A 25,459-nucleotide genomic window follows, 5' to 3' on the forward strand; every position below is an offset into this window, starting at 1 on the left:
CCAGTCAGTCTTTCTCCTTTCAAAATGTGTATGTGATTAAAGAAAAGAACACCACGTCCACATTGATTCTACGTTGCTTTGCTCTACTCGCACTTTGTCTTGATAAATCTGAGCTGTCGCAACTGTTACTCTGGAGACGAGCATCTGCAAAACAATACAGCGCGCTGCCTGAGCAGTAATGGCCCACAGACAGATCGCTGCGCGACTCTTCACTTGTGTGTAAACCCCCTGGGTATTTCCCACGGCATGCCATGTCTCAGCCAGGTGGCAGTGAAAAACATCATCAAAGCTCCCGTTTATGTGAACTACCGTGATCAGCAAGGCCATTATATTCCCAGACGAAATATTTGATAGAAAACACATGACGCCGTGAGCTCCAGACCCAAGATGGCGGCGCGTGCACAACGTGACCTCCAGACCCAAGGCCCGGCATCTCCCCGGTTTCTGCAAATTAGCGGTATACCTACACCCGACAATACCTTTTGGACGTTGGATTAATCATAGTAATCATAATAATCATAACTACCTACCTCATACTATAGTCTACCCATATACAGTAACTCTGTATAAGATAAGATAAGATAAGATAAGATATTCCTTTATTGATCCCCTTGGGGAAATTCAGGCATCATAGCAGCATGGGGGGGAGGGGTATATATACCGTATACATACATTTATATATTTATATTTACAGCATATATATATATATCTATATCTAATCTAATCATGACGTGTTGCTTATTGTGCAGACTGACTGAACCCTACATTCCACTGCTGGGTTTGTGCTATAAATTTAACCCCTATCTTGGCCGCCTGTGATCTATCACAGAGTGATTAGTTTCTACTTCTCACGCTGTTTCACTTGATCATGGCTTTAGGCTTACAGTAAAGGGGAACATCCACTTCAATTGAAACATCTAATATGCTATTTCCATGGCCTAAGACAGTTCAATCAATATATGTGAACATGAGCTTCTTCCCAAAGCCAGAAACTAGAGAAGTAAGAATCAAACTTGTGATGTCATCAAGTATAAAGTCTAAAGCTGCTCCATTTACAATGAATGGGAGACAGAATGTGGGACCGACAGAATGTTTATTTAAATTTTTACTACTATTCTAAAGTAGTGACCTCAGTTCTGAAACAGAAGATTTTCCTATGAACTCATTGAGAGCACTCAGAACATTCCCCTGGGTGCTCTCAGTGTCATCTATAAAATCTTTCCCAATGTATCGTCTATGGAGCAGCTTCAGACTTTATACTTGATGACATCACAAGTTTGAATTTTTAAATACTTTAGTCAAGTTCAAGTTCTTTAATAGTTGTCATACAGAAGTACAGAATACTTTCATACAAAATGCTTCTTACTGTTACGCTCCAGAGACTGTGCTAGACAAGATAGTATCAAATAACATAATAACATAATATAGCATGAATTTAGAAGAAGAAAATGAGGTCACAGTGTTCGGTATAGACATATGTACAATGTTCTGAGTTACCATATAATATACAATACACAATACTATGCAGTGTACTAATGTACAGTACTATCTAGTGCAAAGCAGAAATGGGATGAGGTACAATTTTAGGTACAATTTACAGTAAGGTGTACGAGTTGTAGTGCAATCCTTCATCCATAAATATAAAGTGTGGGGAGTGGGTGCTACAGTGTGTTTGTTTAAAGTGGGTGTGTGCTATAAGTGTGTGGAGTGGGTGCTACAGTGTGTTTGTTTAAAGTGAGTGTGTGCGTGTGGATGTGTGTGCTATGTGCGTTTGGTGGTTGTTGTTGTGTAGTGTTCATTCATTGTTCGTTTAGCAGCCTGATGGCCTGGGGATAGAAGCTTCTTCTGAGTCTTTCTGTGCTCGCCTTGAGACTCCTGTATTTAGTTTTTGGATTTGGGAGAGAGTTCATTTTCACTATATGTTTATACTGTCTTAGACCAGAGGAATAACATGTATGAATTCTGAAACTGGGCGTAGTTCCCCTTTAACACATTGTGCACCATAAACGGCGTAAGTGGTTATTGCCCGCCATGCGTTGAACGCCAACAACGGCGTAAATCGTTTTTGGGATCAATATAAAAAAAATTCGCCATGGCATTCATAATTCATCCAGCCTCCCTCCGGACTGCAGCGGCACCATGTTTGAGATGGTCGGGCAAGTTACACTCACGCTAAACCGGAAGTGGCGAAAGGAAATTCCTCCGGCAGTAATATCTTGTTACGTGGGTCCAGACAAACACTTGAGTGCATTTGGATCGCTTTCTAAACGCAATAATCGATATGATTTCGGCGTTTATTGCGCCATACCGGAAATGGATCTAGGAGATTGACGTCAAATAATTGGGATCTTTTTCCTCCAGTCTCATCGGCGAATGGTAAGAGGACATGAGTGATATGTTCTCTTCTCCTTGTATGAGTTAGTAATCGAGCTGCAGAGTTTTGGATAAGCTGAAGCTTCCCAATGGTTGCTTTGGGAAGACCAGTGAACAGTGCATTACAATAGTCAAGCCGACTTGATACAAAAGCATGAATACGTTTCTCTGCATCCTTTTTATTTATGAAAGGTCTTACTTTCGCTATGTTTCTTAGGTGGAAGAATGACGTTTTCATGGCCTTATTTATATGTTCTATATATAATGTTATTTTCAGCCCGATTGTCCATGTCTTTGGCTAGCCATTAACACTGAAGAAGGAACACCTGTTCTGAAACATGTCTGTATCCGGCTGCGATTAAAACTTTCTAAACCTGAGAGTGCTGGTCCGGCTTCCTGCTTTTTTCTACCCATGTCTTTGTTTGCAATCAGTCTGATCAATATATCAACCCATACTAAATAAAGCCGTTACTGATGATCAATGAATTATAAACGACCCCCCCCCCTTTCCTTCACGCATGATGAAGCATAATGGATACCGATCATATACATTTGAATTTTTTAATATAGCGTGTATAGGAAAGAAACGCCAATCGATAATCTATCATATGCGTCAGGGCCTATAACTAGCGTTTTTGGAATTACAGCAGAAAAGCTTAAAAACATACTTATATTCTAGACGGTATTAACACAATGAATGAAAAAATATAAGGTTCCCACATCCGGAATGATAGATAATCGATGTTGAATGGGCCATAGTAATGCAGATATAGCTATAATATTTTAAAAGTTATAGCCCTGCAAAGAAGGTAAACATCTCCATAGGCTTACAGCGCTGGCAGACTGGGTATAATGATGGGCACAATGCCCGGCGCCCAATGTGTTAACATACCTTTTACCTCACAAGAAAAAATAAAAACATTCATACCAAAGATCATAAACATGATGTATTTGTATGTCTTTCACGTCCCCCCAAAAAAATCATCTTGCGGTCCCCTGGGGGTTCCCGACCCGCAGGTTGAGAACCACCGAGCTAGAGTTGTACCCCTCATACCTCTCATTTCACCACGCTCAGCTGGAGCTAAATATATACACTGTTTAGTACATAAATAGACTCTATACTGTATATAATACTGTAGCCACACTCCACTAAATGTTATGACAAGCCAGGGGGTGAAATGACAGATAGGGAATGCCGTTTGGCCTCCAGCATTGTTTGCACCACATAATAAATGTGTAATCGTTTTCCTTCCTAAGAACAAGAAGGCGAGCTACTCTAGACAAGGTTCTGAATGTGTACATACTGTTCTGACTAGAGGGATTACGCAACGTCCCACATTTCCTTTGCACGTCACCCTATACTAACCATCTGTTAACCTATTGATATGTTATAGAAATACATGCGCTCGTTATGAAAGAAAATCTTTCATATCCATAGATATGATATGGTATTTTCAGACATGTAACTATGCCAGTATATGAATAGAAATATGATACGCATTTGCTCCTGATGCACATAACACCATCTGTTGACATCTGTATGACCTTTCATAAGTGATGTGTGGAGATGTGAATTGATATTATTCTATTATTATTTTATTCTATTATACTTTACTTTGTGTTTTCTTGTGTTTTTATCTTTTAATCTTTCCCTTTCGTGTTCTCATAGATGTCTTTTAAAATGTCCGTACTTAGTTCTTACATAGAACATAGTCCTTACTTGACTAATACATGGAAAACAAGCTTTTTGCAGCTTTGCTAATTGATAAATTAATGCTCTTTTACTCCAAGTTTACACACATTCACATTTCATGGGGGACCCTGATGTAAACAAGATGAAAGTCTTTCTCTGGTCTGCATCCCCTTAACAATTGTGTGTATTGAGCCGTACTGTGTTGTACCCATTCTGCAATCTGTTAATAAAGTTTTCAATCAATCAATCAAATGTAAACAAACATTTTACAGCCTCAAAAGTCATGCATGGTTTCCATATACTGTCAGTTCAGAGAATCGCTGAGTGTATAAAAAAATCCCATAATAAATAACCCTTTAGTTTACATTTTGATTTCACAGTGTGGGCCTTTATGTCGTCTTGAACAATGTGTTTATTTAGGACTGGCGTGATATTCCTCCGAACCTCTTGTTCACCACAGAGGAGGAACTACTGTAACAGTCCTCTTATATAACAATGTCCTCTTTCTGACCCCGAAGCAGAACTACCAAACGGACCCATGGGGCCTTGGGGGCCTGCGAGGGGAGTTCCAAACCCAGGCAGAGTGAACCCCGCTGCTCCAGGGTTAAGGCCAGCGTGGGTGACTCAGAAAAGCGGCCAGCAAAAAGGGAGACAATAATCTCAGGGACTACATGGGATCACTGCAGGCCCTACCATCCGTAACATACATATATCCTGTGTGTTAGGGAAACTACTTTAAAGTTGTAGTTGACCAAACTACTACCTACTTCACAAGTCAAACAAACCTTAACCTTAAAAGAACACGCCAACATTTTGGGAATCGCAGCCTCAAATCTGGCTGCATGTTAGCCTAGCTTAGCACAATGAATGAAAGCGGACATGACCGGTTAGCCTTCGGGAGAGGTGTTAGTTGGACGATGCCTCCCCATCAACCTGGACCCCCTGCAATTTGCATACTGCCCTAACAGGTCCACGGAGGACGCCATAGCCCATGTGCTGCACACAGCAGCATCACACCTGGACAAGAGGCAGGGGAACTATGTGAGAATGCTGTTCATCGACTACAGCTCAGCATTCAATACCATAGTCCCCTCCAAACTCATAGCCAAGCTCAGGGACCTGGGCTTGAACTATGACCTCTGCCAGTGGGTCTTGGACTTCCTGACGGGCAGACCCCAGGTGGTAAGAGCAGGCAACTGCACCTCCTCATCCACCATCACGCTCAACATAGGGGCCCCCCAGGGCTGTGTTCTGAGCCCCCTCCTCTACTCCCTGTACACACATGACTGCATGGCACAGCGGAACAACAACACAATCATCAAATTTGCTGATGACACAGTAGTGGTGGGCCTGATCTCTTCCAACGACGAGAGGGCCTACCTGGAAGAGGTAGAGAATCTGTCACAGTGGTGTCAGGAGAACTGCCTCTCCCTGAACGTCAGCAAAACAAAAGAGATGATTGTGGACTTCAGGAGGTCGGGGGTCAAGGACTACAGCCCCCTCAGCATCGACGGGGCACCGGTTGAGAGAGTGAACAGTTTCAAGTACCTCGGAGCCCACATATCCGAGGACTTGTCTTGACATGGACCACACACATTGACAGTGTTGTGAAGAAGGCACGACAACGCCTCTACTTCCTCAGGCGCCTAAGGAAGTTCCAAGTCAGTCAGAAAATCCTTAAGAACTTCTACTCATGTACAATAGAGAGCATCCCGACTGGCAACATCACCTCCTGGTTTGGGAATAGCACTGCACAAGACCGTAGCAGACTACAAAGAGCAGTGTTGGGCAAGTTACTTTAAAAAAGTAACTAGTTACAGTTACTAGTTACTTCTTCCAAAAAGTAACTAAATTACTTACTCAGTTACAAATTATAAAAGTAACTAGTTACTTCAGAAAGTAACTATTGCGTTACTTTCAAGATTTTTTTTTATACATAAACAACATACACAAATCTAAACTATTTTAATGTTGCTGTGGGACAAAGTGAGACTAGCCTCCAATCAAATGCCATGTATGTAGATATTATAATTACTATGTTTATATAGTGGATCATACAAATACAAACAGAATAGATGTTTTGGAACTTTTGATATGTATTGCCCCTCAACAGGCCACAACTGGGCAACATTAAATTATGCTTGTTAAGCACTATACCAAAAATAAATAACAAATATATACTGATTGATTGAACATTTTAATTAACAGATTGCAGAATGGGTACAATACAGTACGGCTCAATACACACAATTGTTAAGGGGATGCAGACCAGAGAAAGAGTTTCGTCTTGTTTACATTTATGACGAAAGTCTTTCTCTGGTCTGCATCCCCTTAACAATTGTATGTATTGAGCTGTACTGTACTGTACCCATTCTGCAATCTGTTAATAAACTTTTCAATCAATCAATCAATGACATACACAGCATACAGATATAAGAATCTAATCGAATCATCTAAACTAATCTAATCATGACATTTAAGACATGCATGACATACAGAGATATATCTCTGAGCACCTGAAGCCTGTGCTATTAAACCAGGAAGTGCAGCACTGTTGATAAGGCTGTCGGCACTGCAGTAGAGCCACTCAGTGCCCTGCGCTGCAAAGAGTGAACACAAAACGCTCATGGACCCGCGGTCTCATGTTGACTGAGTCGCTTGTGTTGTTAGTTGGATTCGTTTTGGATTATTTGGGCTCAAAACGTACACTACACGGACCGCGGTCTCATGCTGACTGATCAGTGATCGCTTGTCTTGTCGCGCTGTGTGTCAGACTCTGGATGCTTTAGACACCCGCCCACCTCCACCTCTGATTGGCTTACCATGACATTTTATTCAACCTCAGCCAATCGTCAGCATGTATGCTTGGCTCGCGCACTGCCCACTAAACAAGGAAGAACATATTATTGCCTCTCGGCGCAGAGATCTGTCTGATGAAAGAAACAGGTTAATTCATAGTAACGCGCCGCATTTTTTTGCAGTAACGCTAACGGCGTTATTAAGATTGGAAGAGTAATCCGTTAGATTACTCGTTACTGAAAAAACGAATGCCGTTAGTAACGCCATTACTTATTGCGCCGTTATTCCCATCACTGACAAAAGTGACACGTTCAGCCGAACGCACAATTGGAGGGGGGCTTCCCACCCTCCAGAACATTTACAACAAGCGGTGCAGGGGTAAGGCTAAGAGAATCATCAAGGACTCCAGCCACCCGAACAACTGCCTCTTTGAACTGCTGCGGTCAGGCAAGCGATACCGGAGTCTTAAGGCGAGCACAGAAAGACTCAGAAGAAGCTTCTATCCTCAGGCCATCAGGCTGCTCAACGAACAATAAACACTATGCAACAACCATCAAATGCACACAGCACACACACCCACACACTCACTTAAACAAACAACACACTGCAGCACCCACTCTCCACACTTTAGATCACACAAACACACTTTATATTTATTGGTAAAGGATTTGCACTACAACTCGTACACCTTACTGTAAATTGTACCTAAATTGTACCTCATCCCATTTCTGCTTTGCACTATATAGTATTGTATATTAGTACATTGCATAGTATATTGTATATTGTATGGTAACTCAGTTACTTCTATTCTGCATCGAACATTGTACATATGTCTATACTGAACAACACTGTGACCTCTATTTTTACTTCTATTTTACATGCTATACTATTTTATTTCATACTTATCTTGTCAAGCACATTCTCTGGAGCGTAACAGTAAGAAGCATTTTGTATAAAAGTATTCTGTACGTCTGTATGACATCTATTAAAGAAACTTGAACTTAAACCGGTCATGTCCGCTTCCATTCATTGTGCTAAGCTAGGCTAATATGCAGCCAGATCGCTTTCTACTGAACGCACAGAGAGGAAACTGGTATCTATCTTCTTGTCTCTCTCTGGAGAAGACGGTAAAGCGCATTTCCCATAATGTTGGCGTGTTCCTTTAAGTTCGTTTGTCAAACTAACACTACTTAGAAAAAGTTATTCAACTACATACAAACTACATTGCAGAAAATGATCACAATCTGAGTCTGGAATGTCATTGTTACACAGAGGTATAACCGTGAGCCCATAATGAGACCATCTCCCGTTGGGCTTGATCTTGAAGCAATGTTTTCTAGGGGGCAAAAATTATTTTGTCAGTACAAAAGTCACTAATAAGACATACCATTAATAGACATGTTGTCGATGATGTGGCTTCTGCCGAGTCCTTTACTGCACACTGAGTCCTCTCTCTCCTCCTGGGTGTCTGTGGTCGGGCCCAAGATGCCAGTGGAAGCTAATTTCTCCTCGTCGGTGGCGTGACGGACACGACGGGACATCTCTGGAGCCCGGACCACCACCTCCTCCTCGTCCTCCTGGAGACAACGGAATGAAATGATGAGCCAATAGAAACGGTATGGATGGATGAGGTGATGATCCACTACAAACACAGGTGTGGATGGATGAGGTGATGAGTCACTACAAACACAGGTGTGGATGGATGAGGTGATGAGTCACTACACACACAGGTGTGGATGGATGAGGTGATGAGTCACTACAAACACAGGTGTGGATGGATGAGGTGATGAGTCACTACACACACAGGTGTGGATGGATGAGGTGATGAGTCACTACAAACACAGGTGTGGATGGATGAGGTGATGAGCCACTACAAACACAGGTGTGGATGGATGAGGTGATGAGCCACTACAAACACAGGTGTGGATGGATGAGGTGATGATCCACTACAAACACAGGTGTGGATGGATTTCGACCTAGCTACAAAGCCACACCTCATCATGTTGTTCACCTAAAAAGTAGTTTGTAATTAAATGGCCACCTTGGCCAATGGGTTGTGGCATTGTGCCATATTGTCTGGCAAAACACAGCCTGAGAATATTACAAATTGTTGTTGTGTTAAAACCCGCCTTCAAAGGACCAGACCAGTCTTTTTGACACATGGGTTCCAAGTAGTTCTCGCCTTGGCGCCCTTAGTCTTTCCACAATCTTCTACTGTTACTGAAATATTTAGTAGTAATTTTCTGCCGATTCACCACTGCCACTGGCTTCTACATACATACAAGGAAGTCACCACCTTTGACTGGAATGCCTTGTAACATCTGAAGTGAGGGCTATGAGGTGACTGAGTGCACACAGGGGTTACAGCCTAATATCTGCCTGCCAAGTGATGAGTCAGGGCTCTGTCACCGGGCCGCGCCAGCCCAGCACTGCAGAACTAGGCACACTGATGCTCCCATCAGCTTGGAGTGTGTGTGTGTGTGTGTGTGTGTGTGTGTGTGTGTGTGTGTGTGTGTGTGTGTGTGTGTGTGTGTGTGTGTGTGTGTGTGTGTTTGGAGGCCAGGGGAACAGTGAACTAGGTGAGTAATGGGCATTGCAGTGTTGCTGCAGTAAGGTGAACACTTTCAGCTGATACTGGATTCACACAACGCACTCGCACACACTCGCACACACTCGCACACACACACACACTTTACCTGATAGCAAACGTCAAGGACCAGGGACTGGCTCTCATATTTCTTGACTTTACAGGAGTTCCTACAAGGCAAGCAGAGGAACGGATGTCAAACAGGTTTCTAAGCTTTGTCTTCTTAACGTGTCTATATAGTCACTGTTTGTGCAGCCATACACACGGTAAGCAATTTGGTGCAATTTGAGCTTGTTGCCATATCAGACGAGGAACAAATACATAATGGACATAATCACTTTCCGGAGGAAATCACAAGACAGGACTAATTGAATTGCTGTTGTGGCCTTGTGTGTCAGGGAGGCTGATGAGTAGCTTAGCCAATCAGAGCTCTGTCTGCTTCACATGCTTCCTCACCAGTTAACTACCAAAGCAACACCATGCTACAGTATGAGAGCATGATGGAGACCGGGCATGAGAAAGAGACAGATAAAACAAGGAGAGAGAGGGGGGGGGCAGAGAAAGAGAGAGAGAGAGGGAGGGAGGGAGGGAGAGAGAGACAGAGAGAGAGGGGGGGGATTGAGAGAGATGGGCAGAGAGAGAGAAAGGAGGAGAGAGAAAGGGAGAGAGGGGGAGATAGGGATTGAGAGAGATGGGCAGAGAGAGAGAGAAAGGAGGAGAGAGAAAGGGAGCGAGAGAGAAAAGAGAAGAGAGAAGGAGATAGAAAGGAGGAGGCGGAGAGAGATAGGGAGAGAGAAAGAGCACATAGAGAGAGTGCATAGATAGAGAGAGCACATAGGTAGGAAGAGAGACAGAGATAGAGACCACAGGTAGAGAGAGAGAGTACTTACAACAGAAAACAGAGAAACTTGACTTGTTCAGAGGTCCTGAGGTAAATAGAAGTGGAAAAATGCAGAGATTGGGAATGAGGGGGGAGGGCGGATGAGGGGATGATGAGGAGGAACGATAGGATAGACAGATTAGGATGGAGGACAGGGGGGACAAAGGGACAGATAGACAGATTAGGATGAGAGGGTGGAGGACAGGGGGGACAAAGGGACAGATAGACAGATTAGGATGAGAGGGTGGAGGACAGGAAGGGGACAAAGGGACAGATAGACAGATCAGGATGAGAGGGTGGAGGACGAGAAGGGGACACAGGAGAGCGAGAGTGAGTGATTAAAGGGGTTCAGCTCAGCAGGTTAGAGAAAGCCAGCAGTAAAATCAGAGTTTGCGGGAGGGGATTGGCCATAAACCATAAAATGCCAAAAGCTAAGTATAGATCAATCACTGCAGCTAAGCTCTAAACGCCCTATATTTAACCAGTACAGGATTCACACCAATGACCGATATGCAGTGTTAAGTGTTTGCCAAGTGTTTGAACTTCAAAGCAGTGCTGGGTAGTGGGTATACATATTCCATCTAGACTAGCTGGTACACACAGCATTACACACATTCAGCCTGAGAAACAGCAGGTTCTTTGCGGCCAAAATCAAATAAATGTTATGTACTTTCCTTGTGCATGGACTGAAACTATAAACAATTTTCAGTTACTTTTTATGTGCATAGCTCTTGATATATGTATGTTGTGACTGCATATGTGTTGATGTTACACTATTCCAGTCATTTGAATGATGTGGCTAGGACAAACCTGATCTGTATATACAACGTTCTACAAAATATGTACATAAATACATCTATGTATGCTTATCCAGTGCAATAACTTGTGAAATGCTGAAATTCTGTGCAAAAGGGCACCAGTCACACTTGGTACCTAAAGCACTTTAAACGTATAGTCTTCCTATTTCCCGGTTTGTCTCGCCACATTGCATATATTGTGTTGCCATTGTCTGTTTCATCTACTGTCTGTTGTTGTGCTTGTGAAGTTTGTGTAGTTTAGTAACTTGTACATGTACTGTTGTCTGTTCTTGTGATTATGAGGTTTGTGTACATTTGTAATTTGTCTGATCTGTTAACATCAACCTGCAAAGGGACTACAGATAATGCATATTTAGATGAAAATGTCCATTAATATGTACTGTCCCTATTTAAAAATAATTCAATAGTACAGTACTTGCTTAAAGGTAGAATTTATAATGCCATCAAACAGTGACCTCTAGGCAAAAGAGCCCCGCTTGGTATTACACTTTGTTTTTTTGGTCTTGTATTGGGTGGAGTCGGGTTGGATTTCAGTGGGTATAGGGGAGGGGTTGCTATTGCTGGCCACACTCAGGCTCTGCCAAGAGAAGTCTGGAGAGATCCACAGTATAATAAATTACTAAACTCCAACCCACACATCAGGCCAAAAATTTAAAATGTAAACAAAATGCAATACCACATGGGACTAGAGGTCACTGTTTGATGACATTACAGAATCGACCTTTACATTTCTTAGAAAATATGATGTTGTCTGTACAATTGTATAGGTCAGGTAACTACACTATAGAGACCAGGGTTATTATGGCTATATGGATCAACGGTGAACACTGAATGCTATTATCTAAGCTAGTATGTCCGTGACCACTTACGGGATTGCCCTCTCCTTGGTTTTCTTTGGAGGTTGTCGCGTTTTCTTCTCCACCTGGGGACACTCAGCTTTCTCTTTGACGCCATCTTTGACTTTCTCTTCAGGCATAGGAGTCGCACCGGATGACCCTTCATCGCTCAAGGCTTTGGGACACTCTGATTTCTGTTTAACGCCATCTTTGACTTTATTTTCAGGTATAGGAGTCGCACCGGATGACCGTTCATCACTCAAGGCTTTGGGACACTCTGCTTTCTGTTTAACGCCATCTTTGACTTTCTTTTCAGGCACAGGAGTCGCACCGGATGACCCTTCATCACTCAAGGCTTTGGGACGCTCCACTTTCTGTTTGACGCCACCTTTGACTTTCTTTTCAGGCACAGGAGTCGCACCGGATGACCCTTCATCACTCAAGGCTTTGGCGGTCTTAAAGGGGTCCATGGAATCATCAAAGTTGTCGGGGTCAAAATTATAGGAGCCCTTGGGAAGCCCCGGAGAGCCACCCGCCGTACTATTGCTACCGAACGGATTGAAGTTGGGATCGTCCCACTGACTGGGGTCAAAGTTATAGCCTGATTTAGGAATGGGAACGTCATCCAGATTTAAAGGCCCGGTTGAGTCTGAGACTGGAGCAGAAGCAGTTTCTGCAACCGACACTGGCTCCGACACTGGTTCCGATACAGGTTCTGATACTGGTGCTGATATGGGTTCGGGAACCGGTTCAGATACCGTGGGTTCTGGCGCAGGTTTCGGGGCAGCTGCCGATGACTTGGGCCTCAGCTTCTTCCCTGGGAGTTTGCTCAGAGTCTTCTTCCCACCCAGCCTCCTCGGCGGTGGCTTACTGACCGCCCCCTCGTCCAGGCCAAACTCCAGCTTCACGGGCTTGGCCTCTAAGGACGACTCCGTCACTTCTGCTGGCATTCGAGGCACCGAGCTAGCCTTTTGGGGAGGCAGTGAGCCACCGATGGGCTCTAGACTGGGGAGAGAGTTCGTGCCATAGGGGGGAGGAGAGTTCTGAATCTTGGAGCCTCCGCAGGTGAAAGGGTTGAAGGCGTCATCCAACTCGTTGGGGTTGAAGTTGTAGCTGCCCTTGGGGACCTGGACATCTTGATCCTGGTCCTCCAGAGCTGACTCATTCAGAGACGTGTTTATCTTCAGGGATGGCTTAGACTTGGTAGTGTTGGCCTTTGAAGCAGGATCACTCTGGCCCGATAAGCCGTTACACAGTGGTTCTGGCCTGGCTAGAGGGATCTCCTCAGGGGGCTCTGGAAGTGTGCCGGGTGAAGGTCCACTGTTCTGGATTGGGGCTGGAGATGGAGCTTCCACTGTGGCTGAAGACAGGCCCTCTACTGTGGCTGGAGGTGGAGCCTCTATTGTGGCAGAATATGACACCTCTACTATTGCTGGAGATTGAGCCTCTACTGTGGTTTGTGCTGGAGCCTCTACTATTGCTGGATATGGAGCCTCTATTGTGGCTGGAGATGGAGCCTCTACTATGGTTGAAGATGGAGCTTCTACTATGGGTGAACATGGAGCCTCTACTGTGGCTGGAAATGGAGCCTCTACTATGGTTGAAGATGGAGCTTCTACTATGGGTGAACATGGAGCCTCTACTGTGGCTGGAAATGGAGCCTCTATTGTGGCTGGAGATTGAGCCTCTACTGTGGCTGGAAATGGAGCCTCTATTGTGGCTGGTGCTGGAGCCTCTACTATGGCTGGAGATGGAGCCTCTACTATGGCTGGAGATGGAGGTTCTACTATGGCTGGAGATGGAGGTTCTACTATGGTTGAAGATGGAGCCTCTATTGTGGCTGGTGCTGGAGCCTCCACTGTGGTTGGTGCTGGAGCCTCTACTGTGGCTGGGGATGGAGCCTCCACTGTGGCTGGTGCTGGAGCCTCTACTGTGGCTGGAGATGGAGCCTCCACTGTGGCTGGAGATGGAGCCTCCACTGTGGCTGGAGATGGAGCCTCTATTGTGGCTGGTGCTGGAGCCTCTACTATGGCTGGAGATGGAGCCTCTATTGTGGCTGGTGCTGGAGCCTCTACTATGGCTGGAGATGGAGCCTCCACTGTGGCTGGAGATGGAGCCTCCACTGTGGCTGGAGATGGAGCCTCCACTGTGGCTGGTGCTGGAGCCTCTATTGTGGCTGGTGCTGGAGCCTCTATTGTGGCTGGTGCTGGGGCCTCTACTATGGGTGAAGATGGAGCCTCTACTGTGCGTGAAGATGGAGCCTCTACTGTGGCTGGAGATGGAGCCTCTACTGTGGCTCGGGCAGCAACCTGTGTTTCTGCTGGGGCCAGAGTTGGCTCTGGGGCTACAGATGGGGCTGGGGTTGTGTCTTCATCCACTTTAGGCTGGGCCATGGTTAAGGCCGGATCTGGTACAGACTCTGGAGGTTCCTCTGTCTGTTCCGGTGTTTGGCTGTTGATCTTTATGTCCAGAGGGGACCCACCCTGACCCATGTTCTGGTCCGGCAGTATCTCCTGAACCACAGCAGGACCGATCACCATCAGCTGCTCTTCCTCCTCCAAATCTGAAGACAAGATAAGAAAAATCAAGCTTGGGCTCAAGTGTATTTTTATTATTATTATTATTTTATTATTAACCATTTCAGGTGTACAATCATTTTGAGAACTTTCTAATTATGATTTCAAAATGGCTACTGGCTGTTGAAAGCTTTAGAGTGGTAGAATTCTAAGGATTCTTAGGTACAATTCCAAAACACTCCTGAAAGGATTTATATATTTATTTATAGATAACGTCGTCATAGAGTCAATCGGTGTCAGCAGACACAAAATAAACTTGGGCCCATTTTGAATGTTTATGTTGACGCGTTGGAAAACGTCTAAACTTAAACACGAACTACAGGTCCAACAGGTTATGTTAGATTTGAGTCGTCCAATCAAATCTATATCCACAGAGGTCGGTGATATCTGATTGGCTCACAGAGTACTGGTTGCTACCCTGCTAACTAGCCAAGTTGCATCTGTTGCCATGGCGATTACAGACGGTGACAGCTAAACGGTGCTTGGGAGAAAAGGAAAAAGAGATAGTTCTGTATGCCGAGCATTGGAAACAGTGACTGTTATGGTGTTGTAATATCAATGCCCCGGGTGTCAACATATTTCAGCACGCCTGTCATGCTCACAGTTTTCAGGCAACAGTATGTTGCTATGAGACAAGGAACACTGGAACACTGACAGCCTGGTGTATTTATAGCCACATTATTAAAACACATCAGCTATGCTGCCGAGATATTTATACTATATATAGGCCATACTACCTGATTATGGTATAGAAGTGTGTTTATATGGTAGTCAAGGGTCTACAGTATATTTACCTTTCTGTCTGTTTGTGTATGTGCATGTGTATGTGTGTGTGTGTGTGTTATGCATATAATTTTTATTGGTAGAATGGCCATTCCTTGTACATATAGCGAGGCTGTTTGAATCATGGATTTAAATTGCCCAATGGTTACTAGGATATTAATATTAATATTAGATAATGTTGTCATGGAAATGGTATTTTAGTGTATGATGTTAGTGTATGATCCATCCCTCTGTCCATCAATCCACCCATACACCCATCCATCCATCCACCCACCCACCCACCCACCCACCCAGCCACCCACCCACCCATCCACCCATCCATCCATCCATCCATCCATCCATACATACATACATACATACATACATACATACACATACATACATACATACATACATACATACATACATACATACATACATACATACATACATACATACATACATACATACATACATACATACATACATACATACATACATACATACATACATATTAGGAAATCTGAACATAAGTCTACTCTCATTAAAGGCACAATAATACTATATTCAGAAATTAGACCAAATCAGCTCAGCTGATAGCTCCTGATTTGTGTCATCCGGGTGGTAACAGTGACTTGTTAAGTTGTTACGTCACTATCTATCTTCCAAACATTTTACCGGCTGTCTTAACGAACACAAAGCCTGTCCCTGGTGTATTAATGGGGACCTTGGATGACTCGAGGCAAACAAGCCATCGGCGTGTGTTTATATAGAAAGGACTTTAGAGTCAAGTCAAGTCAAGTCAAGTCATTTATTTATAGAGCACATTTAAAAGCTCGAGAGCCAACCAAAGTGCTGTACAGTACAGTCAAAGCATAAAATCAATGTCCTATAAAATACACAAATACAAAAAGGCACAACAGGACAGGACAGTACATTAAAAAAAATAGGACAAGCGGATAGGGGAGCACAAAGTACAGTATAGCACACCAGGGACAGAGGAGCACAAGAAGAGATACAAGAGGGAGGGGGCAGGATAAAATTGCATGGGAGTGCGTGGGTTAGGGTGTGGGAGAAACAGGATTAATCGAAGGCTAGGGAATAAAAGTGGGTTTTTAAACGGGCCTTAAATGTCTCCAGCGTAGGGGCAGATCGAATCTCCAGGGGAAGCTGGTTCCATAGTGGGACTTATAGGAACCCAAGGAGGACAACCTACACTACCTTAGGCTTACTGCACCTTATGTGGATACTGTGACACTGTGATACTGTGAATAATGTATATTTCAGTGGATACTGTGATACTGTGAATAATGTATATTCAGTAGATAGTAAATTATAACACTACCTTATGCATACTGCACCTTATGTGACACTGTGAATAATGTGAATATTTTCTTCAGCTAGTTAGATACTAAATTATATTGACCAAATTGACCTTATTGTTTACACTGCCTGTGTTGTTTTTTACTACCTGTACCCCCCCCCCCCTCCCCCCCATGCTGCTATGATGCCTGAATTTCCCCAAGGGGATCAATAAAGGAATATCTTATCTTAGTTTTGGGGCTACGGCCTTGAAGGAGCGATCGCCTCTCTTTTTTAGTCTGGTGCGGGGGGGGACCAGCCGAGCCTGGTTGGAGGATCTTAGGGGCCTTTCTCACTCGCGTTTGGAGATCGAATCACTGCTCCCGAGAACGGGGGGGAGTGTTCTCACTCACCCCTTTTGCGATGCGAAACGGCGCTGATTCGTTTCACCCCCCGCTGAACGGGATCAGTTGAATTAGGTGGTCTCGGAATCGCGCCGTGCGGGTTGTGCGCGCTGTGACACACACAACGTCGTTACTGTCATGCTTGCTTGAATTTTGAGCAGATAACACCACACACAGCAACAACTGGAGAATACCCACAAAAACGATATTTATGGGCAATTTGAGAGTTCAGACCTCAACCAAAAACAAGTGGATGAAAACATGAAGTTATTGTTATAAGGACCCCAGTCCAAGCTACAACAGTCTGCATTCCCTTAACAATTGTTTGTATTGAGCCGTATTGTATTGTACCCATATGCAATATGTTAAATAAAGTTTACATCCATTCATTCTGCTAGCATTACCGATTCGGCGATTGCATGAGCAGCTGGCTAACGTTAGCTATCAGAGCCTGTTAGCTCAGAGCTCCTCTTTCAATCTTAACAAGCATTAAACAAATGGCCCAGTCATCTATTCACCGTTGTTTAATACACACAGTGTTGTCTCTAATGTTATCTAGCTACTGATGGCTCCCGATATCATCAGTTTGGTGCTGGCTAACTAGCGTGAGCTAACGTTAGCTTCTAGCCACAATGCTATACTGTTATAATGGCATCTTCCATTCACGTTAGCATGCAGCTAACAATGTAGCTAACAAAAGTCACAGATCTTTTTTGAGACTAAACTATCCGCTCTTGGTGGTCACTTGTGTTGATGTTAGTTTTGTTTCATCAACAAATGACAGGCAGAACACACAGTGAATGTATCAGTTTTGTTTATTGCACGTTCTTTGCTGAAAAGAAAGTGCTACAGGCTATACTAGACTAGGCTAAGCTAACTAGCGTTAACCGTTAGCTTAGCGTTAGCCCTGGGAAACGCTCAAAAGCGAACTCTACAACACCATCCATTCGTGATAAAATGGGGTGGGTTATATTGACAAGGCTTGACAACAGAGGTTCAAATATAACTTCATATTTATTGCTTATTTATTCATTTTATATCAGCATTCAGTCTCGAGCGCCATGTTAACACTTCCTGTGTTTACATTTTCGAACGTGACATCATCACCTACGGCAAGCGTAAACGCTCAAAAGGCAAACCGTAAACAGAACCCGGAACGAAACAAGACTGCAGTGTGTACGCAAACTAGAGGGGGGAGAGGGGGGGGGGTTCGCATCAGATCTCGGTACGGGCCAGAACGGAACGAAATAGAAACGAATAGGGTGAGTGAGAAAGGGCCCTTAGTGACCTGGGTGCTGCGTAGGGGGTGATGAGCTCGGTGATGTATAGGGGTGCTGCACCCGATAGTGCCTTGAAGGTGAGGAGGAGGATTTTGAAATCTATTCTATGTGGGACTGGGAGCCAGTGTAGGGAGGCTAGGACTGGTGTGATGTGCTCTCTCTTTCTGGTGCCGGTAAGGAACGTAAGGTTATGTATATAACCAAGTTCTATGAATACTGGTGACGCTCAGCGTCATTCTGCACTAACCTCACTTCGTGCACAGCACTGAATAAAAACTCCACAATGTACCTTTACATACCGACATCTGTCTGGCCACACCCCTATCCGCTTACCTTCATAAGCAGGTGTGTGGTCACCTACTCACCTCCTTCCCAAACTTTCACCACAAGGCGAGGTCAAGGGCCGCAGTGGCGTCCTGACGCTGAGCGTCACCAGTATTCATAGAACTTGGTTATATACATAACCTTACGTTCTATTTCATACTGGTTTCCGCTCAGCGTCATTCTGCACAACAGGAGCTGAGCGGACGCCAGAAGCTCGACAAATGTACCCCGCTGAGGCCCCCCACAACCATCAGACCGGAGAGGACCGAGCCCCCCGACCCTCCCTAATGGAGGATACCCTCCCTATTGGAGGACGGGAGGGAGACGGATCCGACCGTGCGAAGAGAAACTCGAGCAACTCAACGCACAGGGTGAGCAAATCGTGGCTTGACCCCACGACTACGCACACGCACAACCCGCATGCCACCAGGGAACGAACGGAAGGAACAACCCTCGTTACTGCCCCCAAAAACACGGGGTCAAGAGCAAACTCAACCCCGCGGCAAGGCCGTAGCAGCGGAGCACGAAGGAAGACCCAGACCCACTGAAGGGACTGGATCCCCTGGAAAAAGGGGGCCCGGAGAGGTCAATGACGCCAAGCATCAAGACCTCACCAGGCGGTCACTTAGTGACACCGCCCCCCACATCGCCAGCGTATTCGGACAGGGCCCCTCCAAGAGCGGGCCCTTCCCCCCACTAGTACGCCGCCTGGCACACTGACCCTGCAACACAGGCAGTCAGCATGGCCGTAACTTGAAGCACTCAAAAGGCGAACCATAACGGAAGCAGGCAGCGCACCGGGGAGACGACCCCAGAGGGGTCGATCCCTTAAACCAGGCAGCAGGCTTTAGACCCGAGCCTGGAGCACTGCGGACGAGACAGGCGCCAAAGGGGTCAACTGAAAACAGCACCCCGGCGGAAGGGGCGTATGCTGGCATTGTTGCGCACCATGACAAAGGCTCCACCAAAAAAAACCCACCCAGAGGGGTCGAGGCAGAGAAGGCTGACACGATTGGCAGACGTCATGAACGTGCAGGGGCACACTCAACCGGGTAACCCGGGAGTTGACTCTGCTCCAACACACCAGGGAATCAACCACCCTCTTGGTACCACATGCGGTGGTTGTTCCTATAACCCCTCAAGAAAAAACTCCAAAACACACCTGCGGGTATATCACCGCGTGTTTCAGTTTTCAAAAAAGGGTTATTCCAGGCCTACGGGTTGACGAAACACAACTTCGGACCGGGCCCGGCGGCTCGGGAAGCACACAGGGCTACCAGAGGAGGTCCAGAAGACCACCCCAACAGCCCCCTCTTCGCCATGCGTGAGAGAGGAGCGAAAATAATGGAGAACCAGCCCCTTTATGATAGTGCAGGGTACAACATGTACCCAACAAAGGGTCTCCATAACGCCCAACCCTGTGACACCCGGGTCGACCCGGCATTTTCCCCCCCGAAAAAAACACAAGTCCCTCAGGGTACCAGAACAGCAGATCTGCATCCCCGGCGGACAACGGGTTAACTGACCTGGACCAGCGCGACCAGAACCAGTCCCGTGCCCTAACCACGCCGACATGCCCACTCCAGGAGAGGGAGTAGGTATGCGTGTCGATCTAAAACATGAAAAGAGGGCGCCACCCAGACGGTCCCATTTGTACCGCGCTCAGTGGCCCACCCCAAGGGCGTGAGACCCCTCTACCTATGTTCTGATCTATTCCGTTAACATCCCCCAGATATGAACGAGAATCCGTCGAGACCCAGTAACAGGTGCTCGGAAGAGGAAAAAATCCCCCATCCGAGTTGCCCTATAAAAACGCTGTTTTAATAACGAGCAACCAAGGCGTACTAGCCTCCTGCATGATTCTTATCAGAAAACACCCCGAGCCAGCACTATGTACGCGTCGAGACCCAAACACATCAATGGATAGTCTAACCAGACACCAGACATTGGTCCTTCAAGTCGCCTGGGAGAACGACAAGAAGTTGTCGTGCTTCATATTCTTCACTCTTTTTATTATTAAAAAGAAAGAAACACCGACTGACATGAATCCCACGTGACGCGGCCGAGGGTAATTTTTTTTTACATTCTTACATCCCGCCACCCTCACCACAGAGAGGAGACGGGAATCCTCAGAGAGACTTCCCACGTGAGCCATAGATTGAAAAGTCACGGTAACATTGAGTCATGTGACCAACAGACTCAAGTCACACGTATATCGAGCGTAGTAGAACAGTAAGTTCCTACGCTCTGCCCCGACAACTTGACAATAACAGACCCTACATACGGGTCTGAAAAAACTCACGGAAGCCGTCGTCCAATAGAAACGTGCCTAGTGACGTTTTCTATGACGGGGGGAAACCCATGACTCAACCGCCTGTGATAGGTGCGGAGTCAGGGAAACCCTTCCCCCCCCCCGTGCCAAGCTGCCTAACAGCTTGGCCCTGACCGAATGAAAAGAGAGTCCAAGAAACCCCCTGACCAATCAGAAGAGGGAGGGAGGGGTTTATCCGGTACCCCCTCGCAAGCCCAACCCTTGCATACGACAACAACAAACAGCCATATGATACCTTAAGTAGCCAATATGCTAATGAACAGCGCAAAGCTAATTCAATGCACGCTAGCCACAGACACATCTGTGAACAGGGTTTATAGCAATGCCAAGTTATGTATGTGTGAACCCGACACCCGTATCTATGTTGTAAGACACAGAAAATCTGATAGAGAGAGAGCGGCCTGAGCCGCGGTACTTTTTCATACACGAGCATTACTGCAGACCAACACAATAGTGTTGCGGCTCAATATCACTGTTTAAGCAACAGAGCACACAACTAACCTCTACCTTTATGTGAAGATTCAGGTCGAGGCAGAAAAAACCTTTTTCAACCGAGTGTAAGCTGCAGGCCTTGCTTAAGCTCTAACATGAATGTAGCGACCAACAAGACTTAAAGTCTAGCCCTCCTATCAAACCCATACTAGCGAAAGATTCACACGTCGTATCCCCATCATATGTTTGGTGAATAAACACACAGTTTGTAACAAAAGGAGGGACTCTTTATTTTCTATAAACAAATCATATTTGGGCCGGGAAGGGAACAGGGGGGGACAAGAGTGGCGCTGGACAAGAGTGGCCAGGGCGCATACTTTCCCAGCGGCTATGGCCTGCGGCTGGATCAGATGCAGGATGGCTCCTGCCGACTGGGCGAGCTGATCATGTTGCAAATCAGTCAGCTCCGTACCGCCCGTCAGTATCCCGGACATGAATCTCGCCAGCTGCACGATGTTCGAAGTGGCAGCCAGAAATTGCGTTGCGGAGATAAATGACTGGTCACTCCAGAAAGCCAACCGCCTCGCCAATTTCCCTTGGGGAACCGGCTTCCGTAACGGCTCCCACACCACCTCAGGACAAAGGAGCGCCGCCATCGGCCTATCAAGCCGAGGCACGCCCTCCTTCATACCTTCTACCAAACCCACCACCCTCGTGACTTGCACGTAGGCGGGGGTGAGGCCCATGATGTGGGAGACCACCTGTCCCTGACGGACGTAGGCCTCCATTGAGGGGAAAAATGGACAGACAACGTCCACCCCTCTCACCGGACGGCGTTGCCATAGATGACCTATGAGATCGTCAGGAATAGGAACAGGCAGTGGCTGCGGCAGCGGCACGCCGTTTGCGACTGCCGCCGCCGCCATGAGCTCGGGGAACAAAGCATGCAGTTCTCCCTGCATACTTTCCCCCACCGAGCTCGCGTCCCTCACATGCAGCAGACTACTGGTTAAAGAGCCACATTCTGATGTGGCTGATAGCAGGGCATCCCGCCACCGAGTCGGAGGTTCTAACCCAACATCCGCGTACGAGGAATCCCAAGGAGACATCTCACCCCCCTCCAGTGTTACCTGGACGGGCGGCGGACATGTCTCCACCGGGGCTTCGAACAAGAACCCGTCCGCTTCTACCATGTAGTCCTCTGTTTCCATCGGCCATGGAGAATCAGACGCATCCTCATCCGGCTCCAGCAACTCACCAAAACCAGGCCGTTCGCGTCTACAAGCCACCATCTTGCGACGGGAGTGAGCTGACGCAAAAAGTTTGCGTCTCAAATCCCCCGCAACCAGAGGAGCCGGCCGCCCAACAGCGGACGACTCCCCGGAGGCAGAGGAACCAGAGCCGGAACCAGGCCATCGCACAGGAGACGGCGCTGGTGCACCAGCTCCTTGGAGAGGCAAACTATCTATCGGACGCCTACCGGGCGTGGCTGCCGACCACGAAAGAGGCCTCAACCCCACTCCAAGACGCACGACAGAGGAGGCAATGGAGAACCGCTGGTGAAGGGTGACGTTGCTAGCGCGACCCTCCGAGGTAAACATTATGACTTAGCTTTTTTCTTTTTAAAATATATGAGAGAAAGAAAAAAGCAAGAAAAAATTTAAACACGTATCAACTTTCTTCAACTAAACAACCTCGTCAAGTGGGGTATATACCAAGGCACTTCCTTGTGGTGAAAGTGAAGAAGGAGGCGAGTAGGTGACCACACACCTGCTTATGAAGGTAAGCGGATAGGGGTGTGGCCAGACGGATGTCGGTATGTAAAGGTACATTGTGGAGTTTTTATTCAGTGCTGTGCACGAAGTGAGGTTAGTGCAGAATGACGCTGAACGGAAACCAGTATGAAATAGAACCTAGCTGCAGAGTGCTGGACCATTTTGAGGCGGGACATGGCTGACTGATGAGGCACATTAAACTCCGCCAAGGACAGCCTCTCCTCGTGAACTCGGAGCCAGAGTCCCCTCTCCTCCTCCTCTTCCTCCTCTCTCCTTCTTCACAGACTCACTTTTACAGCATACACATTTCTTTCAATTCTGCTGGGAGGAATTTGAGATTTGTTGTCTGTGTACTGTTTGAGTACTCTCTCTCTATATATATAATTTTTCTTTTCTCTCTCTCTCTCTCTCTCTCTCTCTCTCTCTCTCTCTCTCTCTCTCAATGCAAGGAGTATTGACTACATTCCATTGAAGACATTCATTTCCAAACCCCTGACCCTAATCTTAACCCTTACCCTAACCTTAATCTAACCCTAACCCCTAACCCTAAAATTACCTATTTTTAAGTGACGACTCAAAAATGTTCTCACTTCCCACAAATAGTCCTGCATATACCGTATATATTTTTTTCTATATCTGTATGAATATACCTGCATATATTCTTGTTTACATACCTGTATACATACCCATTCTGTGCACTGTACACACTGTATATATATATATATATATATATATATATATATATATATATATATATATATATATATATATATATATATGTATATATCCCATACCTAATCTTGTTAGTTATACCACTTGCCAGTACGGCTTACTATCATAGTGTATTTATACTATACATAATAATACTGTGTATACATCAGATTAGCATATTTCAGTCACTTTGTTATATATATATTCCATTTAATCTTGTTATACTGTATGTTGTTATGCACTTTACTGTTACCTTTGCACTTGATAACAGTAAACAGTTAGATGCAAACTTATTTTCCTTGTACTGTATACTTGTGCTGTACGATGAGAATACATTTCAATCTAATCTAATCATATTTTATCTTAAAATATGATCCGATAACCCCTTATTGGATGTCAAACTGGTCCTCACAGGTTTAGGAATACAAGCACACACACACACACACCCCATCTCTATCTTTCTCTCTCTCTCTCTCTCTCTCTCTCTCTCTCTCTCTCTCTCTCTCTTTCTCTCCCTCTCTTGCTGTATCCCTCACCCTCTCTCTCTCTCTCTCTCTCTCTCTCTCTCTCTCTCTCTCTCTCTCTCTCTCTGTCTCTCTCTCTCTCTCTCTCTCTCTCTCTCTCAAACACACACACCCTCTCTCTCTCTCTCTCTCTCTTGAGTTTCACAACATGGATTATTCAACCAAAACAATACACAAACTGACCTAGATTAGATTTAGATTCCTAAAAGGAGTGATGAGAGAAAGTGAACCAAAATAATTTAGAATGCTGTATGTATAGCAGCATGGGGGGGGGGGACTCCAGGGTAATTCTGGGTAAAAGTTTCAACATCAATACGCCGTATTTTTGTGCCCCCCCCCCCCCCCCCCCCCTAGGAAATGCCCCCCTCCCATTTCTCCCTTTGTCTGTTGTTCTCATCTACTATCTACTCATCATGTGCCACAAAAACCATTTCCTTTTGTATTTCCGTCTAAAGAAATCCATTGTCGTCTCTTCCTGGAAATAATCATTGGCGAGTCACTCCAAAAACATTGTCCCAGTACCGAGTCGATTTTGAACCCCTCCTCCAACTTTATAAAAACTCAAATCGACCCCACCCCAAAGGTCATTCAGAAATACGTCATATCTGTAAATGCCCTTTCCGTGGATCTTTAACCCATCTGGAGACCACAAGCCTAACCACTAAGTAGGGCTGCAACTAATGACTAATTTGGTAGTCGACTAATCTGCCGATTATTTTTTCGATTAGTCGACTAATCGAAAACCAATGTAAACAACAACAAAAAAAGAAAAAAAAATGATTTTTCTTTTTTTTGAATTGCCTATCTTTGTGAAAGTGGCTTCTCAGCTCTGGTCCAGCTGAAGACAGAGCAGAGGAACAGATTGGACATTGAGCATGACCTCAGAGTTGCTTGTCTACCATCACCCCAGACTTTGAGGGTGTGTTCACATCTGAAAGTCCAGGGATAGTCCGGACTTTCTAATTTGTTTACAAATTAGATCCGCACCAAATGTGAAAATGATACATTGTTTAATTTTGGTCTGCGTTCACACTACCCTGTTTGGTGCGGA

The 25,459-nt window shown here is 45.5% G+C and overlaps 1 protein-coding gene across 3 annotated transcripts in view; it reads right to left on the bottom strand.

Annotated features, from left to right (window-relative positions):
• LOC311231071 (uncharacterized protein) overlaps positions 1-25,459 on the bottom strand; it is a 133,359-nt gene that overhangs the window by 14,245 nt on the left and 93,655 nt on the right. For all 3 annotated transcript variants that reach the window (XM_084317547.1, XM_084317546.1, XM_084317545.1), the window contains exons 3-5: positions 12,020-14,549; positions 9,562-9,622; positions 8,253-8,442 (exon numbers count right to left, since the gene is read on the bottom strand). In XM_084317547.1, coding sequence (XP_084173673.1) covers positions 8,253-8,442; positions 9,562-9,622; positions 12,020-14,526 — 2,758 coding nt within the window. In that variant the 5' untranslated portion in view covers positions 14,527-14,549. The remainder of the gene's footprint in view (positions 1-8,252; positions 8,443-9,561; positions 9,623-12,019; positions 14,550-25,459) is intronic.

Source organism: Notolepis coatsorum (assembly GCF_963971535.1).
Source record: "Notolepis coatsorum genome assembly, chromosome: 6".
In the NCBI taxonomy this organism is placed as follows: domain Eukaryota; kingdom Metazoa; phylum Chordata; class Actinopteri; order Aulopiformes; family Paralepididae; genus Notolepis; species Notolepis coatsorum.